Source organism: Athene cunicularia, assembly GCF_003259725.1.
Source record: "Athene cunicularia isolate RWA chromosome 13 unlocalized genomic scaffold, athCun1 chr13_part1, whole genome shotgun sequence".
Classification (NCBI taxonomy): domain Eukaryota; kingdom Metazoa; phylum Chordata; class Aves; order Strigiformes; family Strigidae; genus Athene; species Athene cunicularia.
Genome location: NW_020799117.1, coordinates 4,255,207 through 4,266,387, shown reverse-complemented (window position 1 = coordinate 4,266,387; position 11,181 = coordinate 4,255,207). Strand labels below are relative to the sequence as shown.

Genomic DNA, 11,181 nt, shown 5'->3' with positions numbered 1-11,181 from the left:
CTGATTTACTGCAGTGAATGCCCTGGCCTAGCAATATTGCTTGGATTACATTGGTCCCCTGTTGAGCTGATGTTGAAGAAATTTGCACAGTATTTAACCCCGTAATCCCCAGGTTGCTAAATAGATGCTAGGAAGCTGTTTTGTCTTTGATTTGCTTGGGTACCAAGCAAGAGCCTCAGTGATAATACCAACGTGTAGCTGATCATGAGTTTTTAGAATTGTAAAACTTGACACCTAATATTCCTGCGTAGAGGTGTGCGACATAGTTTCTGAACTGTTATGTTATGGTAGAGTTAAAGAACTCCCTGTGCTGAATCTGATGCTTCCCATCTCTGACAGTATCCTGTGCCAGACTGGGATGTTCTTCAAGTTCATTCTGCGCATTGCCTGCGCTGAATCCATGATGAAACCATGAATGAGGAGAGAGAGGTAGAGAGGGTAATATCCATACCGCAGGGCATGGCATTGCTGGGCGCAGTCCTGGTTTGCAATGGAGAGGGGAAATGATGCTCTGATTAAGGTTGCAACTTCTTAATCCAAATATCAAAACTCGTTGTGAGCTTAAAACTCCTATCTCTGAGCTCACTTCATTTAGCCAGGACTGCATGGGGAGTGATAAGAGAGATCTTATGAAATTTAAGTATTAGTGTGCAGTACAAAAGGTGATGTAAAGGATGAAGAACTCTGTTCCTTGCTTGAGTTTCTCTTATACAAGACCGAGGAAGCAAAGCCAGTAGCCAAACTAGAAATAGGTGCTCAAGAAAGGCAAGTTATTCACTGCAAGCCTTCAAAGAGAGAGCTGATGTGAATTTATAATCTCGTATTTCACTTACAGCATATAAAAGAATTTAACATTGGAAGCCAGGTATCATGTACCTGATACTGATAACTATTTAAATTAATCTACAGATTGATGTTTATGTAATACCTTCGTTGTTTGGATGTTTTTCAGACAGGTACGAGGTTACCCCAGACAAATAAACTTGTCCTTGGAAGAAAAATAAACTTTGCTGAATTAGGAAATACACCCAGAAAGATATCTATCGATGTCAAGTGTCTCTCAGGCTGATTTTTTAATCACTGAAAGTAAGGACTTTGCTGGGCACATATGACGTTCACAGTCTAGCTGTCACAACATGAATATTCTTTAATGAAGTATTTCAGCAGGCCTAGCAATGGTCTGTTTTCTGCACACAGTTTCTGACCATTGACAAAAGAAGACGCCTGAACGTTTACCCCTTAAAGGATAACCGTTGCATGAAACAAATCCTCAGCCTTTCAGTCATTCCAAATGCATTTCCACACACCGGATTCTTTCCTCGCACTGCCACATTTTACCAAAATATTTCAGATGGTTTGAATTCAGTTTTCCACAAAACACTGAGAATCCTCAGCCTCCCTCTCACCACCCCCTCGATACACTCACGGATGGAGGTTTTCAGAAGGAAACACCGTTCCCTGCGATAATAACACAGATTAATCTGAATTTTCTCAAGTTTTGGAATATATTTGATTCACTCAATTTGTCCTGGGATCTGTGACACATTCTGCCCTCAATACCACATATAGACTACAAATCCCTTTTTTAGCACAAATGGACTACAAATTCTTTTTTTTTTTTTTTTTTTTTTTTTTTTTTAGCAAGCTGGTAGTGTGGGGGACAAAGCAAACTGTCCTCTTTGTAGTGAGGATACCTGCAGGACTTGGAGCCCTCCCCCAAATTTCCCTTTTGTATTAACCAAGAGCAGGAGATTTCCCAGCTTTCCTGGGTTCAACCACAGGCAGGTTCCACTTCAGCATGTAAGTTTACTGCTATCGTGTTCATTTTATACAAGTATCAAATCGGGGAACACTTTAAAATACTGAGAGCTCAGGTTTTTTTTTGAGATTCTAGTACACCAGTCACATTTCATAGCACAACAATAGCTTATTTTTAGCAAAATCTATGTTAAAATCACACACACACACACAAGATTTTTTTGTTTGTCTGTTTGCTTTGAGCTACAAAAGCTGAGAAGGAGGCCAGTGAGAAACTCTAACTGCTGGGGGACGCTGATGAAGGTGCTGCAGGCTGGTGATGTTTTTCTTGTCTCCTCACACCATTCATGTGTGAACTTGACAAAGCCAATGTGGAAGGACTTTGGCAGAGTCTCATCAGAAGGGCTGTGTTCTTTCACATTTTCTTTCTTCATTGTTTCTTCTGCGCTGAAAATGCAGAATAAGACTAGGGATCCACAAATCTAAGCTGTATGCTGGACACAATACGATGTTAGATGCAATAGCCTTTCTTTTGTGGATTTTATTTTAAGGAAAGAAAAATTATTAGAGATTAAAGCGTTTGGGATGGAAGATCAAAGACAGAAGGAACGAATTAAATAAATACAGTGCCTGGAGCCTGTTGACTTCATTCAACATGCTGTGGACAGGGAATTTATTAGTGGTTTTGTGAAGTGAGCTGGCATCTTTGCTAATTTTTTTCTTTTGTTCAATCAACGAGTAGACACATTATGTTAAACACTTCAGAAAATGCATGGGATTACTCCAGGCTAAATTTGGTGCACTTAAATCTTTCTGTCATCAGCTTTCAGTGGTGGATCTGCTTACCCGAGATCTGAATCTCTTTACCTCCTTCTGTTGATTCTAGAGGCTGTTGAGGGAGACTTTAGTCTTTGGTATGAAATTGTTAGTTATTGCAGGAGGGGTTTCTTTCCTATGAAGAGATTGATCTTCCATCATCATTGTCACTGTCTTAAAGCCAAAAAATGCCACTGTGCAGCCTTGCTCTCACATACTGCTGATCACACTGTGATGGTTCCAAGAGTAACTGCTCTTGACTGGTTACTGACAGTCCTGGAGAAGTTTTTAACAACTTTCTTGTTTCTGAAATATCTTAAAATGGCTATTTCTGATTTTTTTTTTTTTTTTTAAGATTAAAAATTTTCTAAGTACTGCCAGAAAGTTCACCTTCAGCGAGCTCGCTTTAGCTGATAACTCTGAGAGCACTGGCATCACATCAGCATCCATAAGCGGATGTGCTTTAGACAGGCTTGGTCTGGTGATAACACTGTTTACAATAATGCTGCAGAGAGGAAGAAAGGCCAAAACCAAGTCAGATTCAGAAAAATTTTTCAGATGTTGTCTTTCAGGCCCAGGACATAGCAGTCTGTCTGTCCTAAAGCATCCTTCTAACTACAAAGTTCATAGCATTTGTGCTAAAACGTACCGCCATAGCTGTCACTGAACCCTCTGTGTTTGTAAGTACTGAAGTGAAAAATTAATGGAACCCCTGATTTCAAGGGCTAAGTCATTTTGCAGATTGGGGTATTACCTAAGGCTCTTCTGAATTATGGTAGGATTGAATGAAGCAGATCGCCTGTCCTACTTTGTGTACAGTTTCTGCACAAGCACAAAGGCTTAGGTGGAAAAAAATCTTTTTCTAGACCAACACAGTTAATCTTGGTTCTGTATCTTGGCTTCTTCTAATGCTTGAAGAAATTGAAAACCTATCCCAAAGTGCTGTCTAATTTCCCCTGTGACAGGGAGAAATTGTCAAGTGTAGGTGTCTCTGGGCTCTTGGGACCTTACTGCTGCACAAGCCGCTCATCAAAACCACACTGGCCATAAGGAGGACTTGTGTCCTCTTGCTCTTTGCCCTTGGTGATTGTCCCCATGGGAGTTTAGGGCTACTTACTCTACAGCACCAAGATACTCCAAATTATCCCTGATGAAAAGTGAGTGAGGAGAAAAATGGCTTTGATATCATGCCTGTTTAACCTCTGATCGTTTCAATACCTACAGGATAAGCAGTTGCACAACTGAGGGCTTGGACTGTCCCTGGTAGAGTTTGTGTTCACCCCCTCAGAGGCATCAAAAGTATTTGAAAGGGCTAGGAACAGTGGCTATTTCTGGGGGCCGAAAAGTCAAAGAACATTTTTGTGCTCAAAATTCAAACCGGAACTGAAAACTTAGTGTTGACAAAACATTTTTCATGGAGTGGCAATTTCTTTAAAAAGTGTTCAAGCATTTGTTTTAAAAACATATGATAGCATTGATGTGTTTGCATTTTTCCAATTTAAAATGATGTCATATTTACAGATTACACTCCGGAATCATATAGTGAAAGTAGGTATAAAGTATCTCACTATCATAGAAGCAAAAATGTCTCTTTTGACCTATACTTAAAAGCATGTAAAAAAATCAGTTATGAATTTGTAATTCTCTATGTTTGTTTTGCAAGAAAAAAATTTCTGAAAAGAGAATTTCCCATTATGTTCTGATTCTTACATGGAATATCTAGTTTTATTTTATGTCTTTTTCCTCCTCTCGAATGTTCACTCTATAGAGATTTTTTACTCCAGACAACAAAAAGCAGAGTACATTTCAGGCCTTTTATTTCAGCTGTTTATTGTGTGCATTGATTCTCATGGAAATGAAATAGCAGTAAGTCTTACATGGTTTTTCTGTATGTACAATGTTTTAGGGAAGAGCCTTATCAATGATCTTCTCCACAGGAATGCTTGTAAAATAAAAATACGGGGAAAGAAAAATCGCATGATTGCTGTGAATTCTCTCTATAGTAATCACACAGTTGTATGCAGTTTTGTACTTTGCGAAGGTCTTTTCCCATAGGTAGTTCTTCATTTCACAGAGTAGAGGAAGATTTGGCAGTAACAGATGTAAAAGTTCTTGCCTATGCAATTAGAATAAAATCCTTTTTCCTTGAAATCATGCCAATTTACAACACTGTGAACAGAGGAACAAAAAAATGAACAGAATGCTATTTAAAAAAAAAAAAAAAAGAAGAACATCTGAGAGGGAAACAAACTAATGAAACACATAATTAACTGTACCTGGACACAAAATAAATATTCATTTTTTATATTTGAGATAGATATTATCCTATTGCCCCTCAGTTTCTGTATCTTTCTTCCTCAGGAATAACACCAGATTTGCTCTGTTAAATGATACTTCTGGAGGGAGTAATGTTTAATTGAGACATAAGTAATTCAGGACACATCAGTAGGAATGGACATCTCTGTGAGAGCGAGACATATGTTCTGACTTTTAAATGCAATTAGAGTGGGTTCTAGAAAGAGAAGGTATCATGGGGAAAAATGGCCATGGGGTTTGTAACCAAATGTATTTGGGAAGCATGCAGGAAGTGTTGCATAAAATTTGATTAGAAAAGACAACAGAGGGAAGGGATTCAGAAGGGAAATGGGAAGAGCTCAAGGCTAAATTAATATATGCCTAAGTGTAAGAGCGGCCATCTGGCAACTCATCCCTAACCTGTACTCTCAGGGGAAAGGAAGCAATGGTTTAGATGCAGAAAAGATGAGCAAATATTCTCAAACATCTACAAAAATAATAAAGAAAATTAGAAAGGCTCTAGAAAGCTTTGGTAAAGTTTAGGAAGAAGCAACGAAGCTGGTTGAGAACAGAAAGGCTACTGTAAAGGGTAAGGGCGTTTGTAAGCATGCGGCCTTTCACAGACTTCTGTTCAGAAATCTTTAACGACACTGCAGGACCATCTCTCCAGCTGCTACTGTGTGAAGAGAAAATAAGGAAAAGGTGTACAGTGTTGTTTCCAGAGCCTGATGTGATCCCGAACCGCAGAATCACCAGGAATTCAGAGTGTAAAGAGCTGGTGCCAACACCGAGGACATCTCTGTTCCTCGTATCTGCGGTAGTCCCACGAGCGTGTCCGTGTGACTTTGGACCTGAGCTCGGAGTGGCACAGGGAATGAGGGCGGGTTTGAGCAGGTGCTGAAAGTTAAGCATCTATTCAGTTGTTGTGTTGAATGACAATCTAAGCAAATACGGAGAAATTTTTTTTTTTTTTTTTTTTTTTTTTTTTTTTTTTAATAATGTCTGAGGCTTGCAAAGGTTCAGGATTGTACTGTTTGGTGGGAAACCGCAGCAAACCCTCAAATATGTGCACATGCACTTCTATGAGCAGCAAAGAATATACCGCTGGCAATGTGTCACACGGAGAATGAAGGACAGTCACTGCTGTTAAAATGAACATCAGAAACTATGAGTGCAACGCTTTCTGCAGCCATACCTACCGAGAGATGTATAGAAGTATCACTGTCTATGATATGAATGACCTTGACAAAACCTAGTCATAACTTTTAGAAGGAAATGAGTCTGTAATACAAGGAAGGGCACAGATTATATTTATTAAAAGAAAGAATTAGAATTTCTATCTTTCCAGTTTAAATTTCCCTAGCTTTTAACTTGTAAATATTTTTTTTCCCATATTTATAATGGGAATAAGGTTCTATGAGAAATTAAACACATTTATTTGTATTCCAGAGTTTCTGCTGATTCAAATGTTAACTGTCAGATTTATTAACAGAATACTTCTTCTTTTTTTGACATGTAAGGATCATTTCTTTTTAATGGGAAAAAATTGCACCAGATCTGATTATCATATAAATTGTTCTTGAAATAAAATGGGTTAAAAGAAGTAGGCACTTGTCAAACCAATCCCATTGCTGGTAGTTTCTTTAATTAACCCATCACTTTGGTTCCCCTGCTGCTTCTCTTAACTGAGGGATATCACTAACTTATGTTAAAATTTATCGTTGTTGGGGGTAGATAGCTGCTAGTCTTAGTAAAGTTACCCTGAAGTAGTTAGGTCAGTAAAGAAAGTAGTTAGGAAAAAGTGTCACTGAAGTGAATAAAAGCATCTTAAAGATAATGGTTCACAGCTAGACAGAAAGTGAGTAATCAAAATGTATTCTGCCTCTTATCTTTTCTAATGTGAGGACACTTTGGCATGTACTTTTTTTTTTTTTTTCTTCACATGGAAGGATGTTAGCTGAGATTGTACACCCAACAGGGTTACTATTCATAGATACCCTTGTAAGCTGCCAGTCATCACAACCAATAGCTCCAGAGAATGGAAAAATCATGAGGTGGTAAAAGTAATATAAAGATGTAAAGCAATATTTTTTGCCTTTCCTCTCTGGGTCAAAGCTGGTTCAGGTGGGTACCGTTCCAGAAATAATCAGAAATATATGCTATATGTGTTGCATTATCTTCTTGAATTTTTAAGGCTAGGCCTATGTGTGAATATCTAGCTATAAATAGTAGGATGTTGGTATGGTTGGTTCTACGTGGGCTTGGTAGGAAACGATCTTATGCTTTTAGTTGCCCACATCTTTCAGAAGTTATAAGCACTCGTTGGTTTCAGCCCTTCCTCCTTCCCCATCTTTCTTGCGTTGGCACTTTGCCAAAAGCACGGCAGAACTCTGCTGCTTTTCCCCGATCCTTGGGTTGTCATTTCAGGTCTGGGCAACAGGAGCAGGGAGCAGTGCAAAAGGGGGAAAAAAAGATGGAACCCTACCAAGCCTGCATGGACTGTTAATGCTTTTGCTTTATTGTTTATATTTTAGCTGAGACAGTGAGTTTGAAAAGTTGGTGCTTGACAGACGTGTGTGTCTGAAGGAAGGATCAAGTCGAGGTTATCAGTGACTAAATGAAACAGTAGCCTCTGGACAAGATGGTTTTGTAATAAGAAAAATTGTTTATCAATTGAAGCAAAAACTTTTCTGACAAATCATTGCTGAATTTCCACTTGTGTTCTGGTTTGTTCTGGTTGTGACAGCAGTTAATTGGTTTGAACAGTGGAAATAATTAAGAGACAACAGAGAGGACTCTGCTGAGTAACTGGAGAATTAACTACTCTGAAAATGAATCAGAAGTTTAATGTCATGATTTCTGAGTCGTCTTGCTTCACTTCATTTAAGCTTTTCACAAAAAAAAAAAAAAAATCTTTCTTTAGTCTTTTTTGGTGTCCTATGGACAACTGAAACATCAGACCTGTGCAAACAAAAGTAGAACTTTACATTCATTCAGCTTTCTCATGCAATTTTCTTTCTGCAGTATGTCTGGGAATACAATAATATTTGAGGATAAAGAATACTGAGCTCAATAAGAACTCAAAAGCTTTCAAAACTACAAACCTTGAGAGGAATTGGAAGTCTCCATATTTAATTCGCTCAGCGTCATGCCATAACTATACAATTCCATGACTACTAACATTGCCTAATTGTTTCCATATTTTTGTTCCTGCAGTGAAATATGCGCTTGCTTGGTTTTGGTAGGATGCAACATTTCTTATGTGGTTTGTTTAGTTTTAAAGAAAAGGGTGAGATGAAGCAAATATATATATTTTTATATTTATTACAAACATATACTTGATTCTTACATACAAGAGTTGTTCTTGCCTCCAGTGGGGTAAAGATATTTCTGGTACAGTGCACAACAATGCAAATAGTTGGTGATGTGCAGGAAAAAAAAAAAAAAATCAACCAAGTTTTCTGTAATTCTTTAGTCGATAAGACTTCAGTCAGAGGAGTTTTGTGCAATATTAGAAATAGATTTCTCAGCACACTCTTTTCATGTGAAACTGTTGCAATAGCAAAATGCAAAGCTAATCAAGATGAAAGGCAACTTGTAGAAGTTCAGAACCTTGTAATAAATGCCTTTTAAGAGATCCAGATGTAAGATTTCTTGGTTCTGTAGCTATGGGTTTCCATTGATTCTGAGATGTGCCTTACCAGAAATCTACAACCGTAGTTTGAATATTTTTAATGTGCATTGATAATAACAGACTACAGACTTTCTCAGTCACTTTCTTCCCTCCCACTTTTTTTGCTTCACATGTGTTAATCTGACATAATTAATTGCAGTTGGGAGTGCTGTCAGTATTTTATCAGCTGCAGATTTATGGAGTGGGTAAGCTGTTGATTATTAAGCTTATTAAAAAGGTCCTCCTGATAACTCTGAGTGTTAAACTTTGCTGGGGCATGAGAATCTGTTTTTAGAAAAAAAAAAAAAAATGTCCATGAAAATGTAAGTGGTGAATTTTTTCCAATGGAGTTAGAACTAAGAAGGATCAGGAGATATAACCTGCAGCAGTACAGACACATGGAGCAGTAATGCAGTACATTGATTCCATAATAGGGGGTTTGGGGGGTTTTTGTTTGGATTGTGGGTTGGTTTTGGGGTTTTTTTTGGGGGGGTTTTGTCTGGTTTGTTTGTTTTTTTTTTTTCCCCAGGATATATATGGGAGAAAGATTACCTGCATTTAGTCAAAACAATCACATATTCAACCCTGAAATGAACATTTTTTCAGATAAGCTGACAATACTGTCTATGAATAAAATAAATGAAAAAAAAAATCTGGTCTTCTCTAATCTTCAATTCCTATCTATCCAATAAAAAAATAATAATAAAAAAAGAAAAAAACTAGCTTTTGCAAGTATTCCCAAGCCTTAGAAAGGAAATGTAAATAAATATTTTTAGTGCATGAACCTGTAAACATATTTGATTCTTAATTAGTTTGTTATGATGACAGCTAAGTATTGAATAGCAGAAAAGAAAACTCTGAAGGGAGAAGGGCTAGACAAATACCAAGATACTTGAAGAGATATTTTTTTGGTTGAGAGAAAAAGTTGTCTAAAAGCAAAAGACAGGGATTGCTCTTACTCCCAAGCAGAGCTTTGTGTCTGTGCAGCAATACATCATTTCAAGTTTATTCCAACAGTGTGAGTATATAGCTGTGGAACCTCTTTTTTTCTTTTTATTTCATAGGATGTCTTTCCCGCAGAATGTTCTTCTCCCCCAAGCCTGGTAACATCCACACCCTTCTCATAAGTTTTACTCATCTGAACCCTCCTGATTTTCTTATTGAACTCCAGGAAGCCATAGATGAAGGCAAGAACAAAACAGTCAGAGGGCAGGAGATACCGGAACGGGAAGGGAGTGTCAAAACAGAGTGAGGTGAATCCTGCAGGTACAGGTGCCTCCCACAACAGTCAGAGGTTAATACACTCTCCCCCTTATTTGAGCCATAAAACCTCTTAGTAGGAAAAGACTCACCCTCCTCACCACTGTGACTACAGCTCAGGCTGGTGAAGGTAACAGCTGCCTGGGGATGTGGGATGGAAGCTCCGCACCAGCTGTCATAAGGGTTTCTGAAAGGCATGGTCTGGGATGCTCTTACACTGCTGCTACAGAAGCCTCACCAAGCTCTCAAGGGGTCCCTGTTAAAACGGTCAGTGCCTGTGCCCAGCATTTCCCTCGGGTGTTTCCATTCAATTAACGTCTTAAACCGAGTTGATTATACAGATTTGAGACTGAAATTTGGTGAAAAATCTCTTAATCAGTGCCCTCACTTCACCCAGTGCTGTGAGGGGGTGGGAGAGGGAGAACTTGGGGGCAAATCAGCATCCTGCCATCCTCTCGCGCGTGCTGCTCCAAGAGCCCTGCGCTGCCTCCCACCGCCATCTCTCCAAGCAGAGGGTTTCCTCCAGGCTTAAACTCCCGGAGACACGCCAGGTGAGGCGGGCTGGTGTTCTTTGTAATTGTAACGGGGTGCGTGATGAGGTGGGGATCCCCGCGTCCAGGTAAGGAGGAGCGAGTGGGCAGGGGAGTTGCATGGATAGGGAAGGACAGGGAAGGTCATGGGCTTGGAGACCCCTGTATGGTTGGAGCTGTGTGGCTGTATCCTGGGGGGTCCCGGGAAGAACACCTGCTCTCACCGCTCGGGAAAGAGCGCAGAAGGGTGCCCCGGCGCTCCCGGGTTGTAGTCTGAAGTTGCTGTCCTGGCGGCTCTCCTCTGCCAAGCAAGAGAGGGGATTGATTGCATCGACCCATTATTTTGCGTGTTGCTTTCTTTCCCCCCCGCTCTACCCCGCCACACATACATACACATCCCACGTCGGCCACTCCCTACGAGACAAAATCTCCCAGGGAAGACAGAAAACGATCTCAACCTGGGGACGGCTAACGGAGAGAAGCGGCACTGACCACTCCCAGCGGAGGGGCGGCACAGCCGGATGAGGCGTGTGAGGGGGAGAGCCCCCGACGGAGCCCCCCGCCCCGCTGGGCAGCCTGCAGGCAGCCCTGCCCTCTCCGGGAAGGCTCTCTCGCCACGCCTGCTCTGGGGCAGCCCTTGGGAGGGGGCAGGGGGACTCGCCCAGCTCCGGCCGAGAAGGGGGCGCGCCGAAAAAAAAACCCCAAAAAACCCAAACCAAAAAACCACACAAAACCCCTCAAATCCACACCTACAGGAGGAACAACGGCGTGGGAAGAGGGGGAGGGAAGACGGGGAGGACAACGCAACTCACATGCCAACCTCGCAGCCGGCTCTTCCTCCAGGAAGCG

At 40.4% G+C, this 11,181-nt stretch overlaps 1 protein-coding gene and 1 long non-coding RNA gene across 5 annotated transcripts in view; one reads left to right on the top strand and one right to left on the bottom strand.

The window, feature by feature from the left end:
* Positions 1–1,646: 1,646 nt before the first annotated feature.
* On the bottom strand, positions 1,647–11,180 carry LOC113485242. Its single transcript, XR_003399385.1, has 4 exons — positions 11,145–11,180; positions 10,557–10,633; positions 4,607–4,743; positions 1,647–2,205 (listed from the first exon to the last, which is right to left on the bottom strand). It is a non-coding gene; the product is annotated as an uncharacterized LOC113485242 (long non-coding RNA).
* TRPC7 (transient receptor potential cation channel subfamily C member 7) overlaps positions 9,907–11,181 on the top strand; it is an 81,666-nt gene continuing 80,391 nt past the window's right edge. For 3 of the 4 annotated variants that reach the window (XM_026858285.1, XM_026858284.1, XM_026858286.1), the window contains exon 1: positions 9,907–10,069. In XM_026858285.1, coding sequence (XP_026714086.1) covers positions 9,999–10,069 — 71 coding nt within the window. In that variant the 5' untranslated portion in view covers positions 9,907–9,998. Of the gene's footprint in view, positions 10,070–10,174; positions 10,422–11,181 lie in introns of those variants that run through there. The other variant, XM_026858287.1, reaches the window with a different exon arrangement.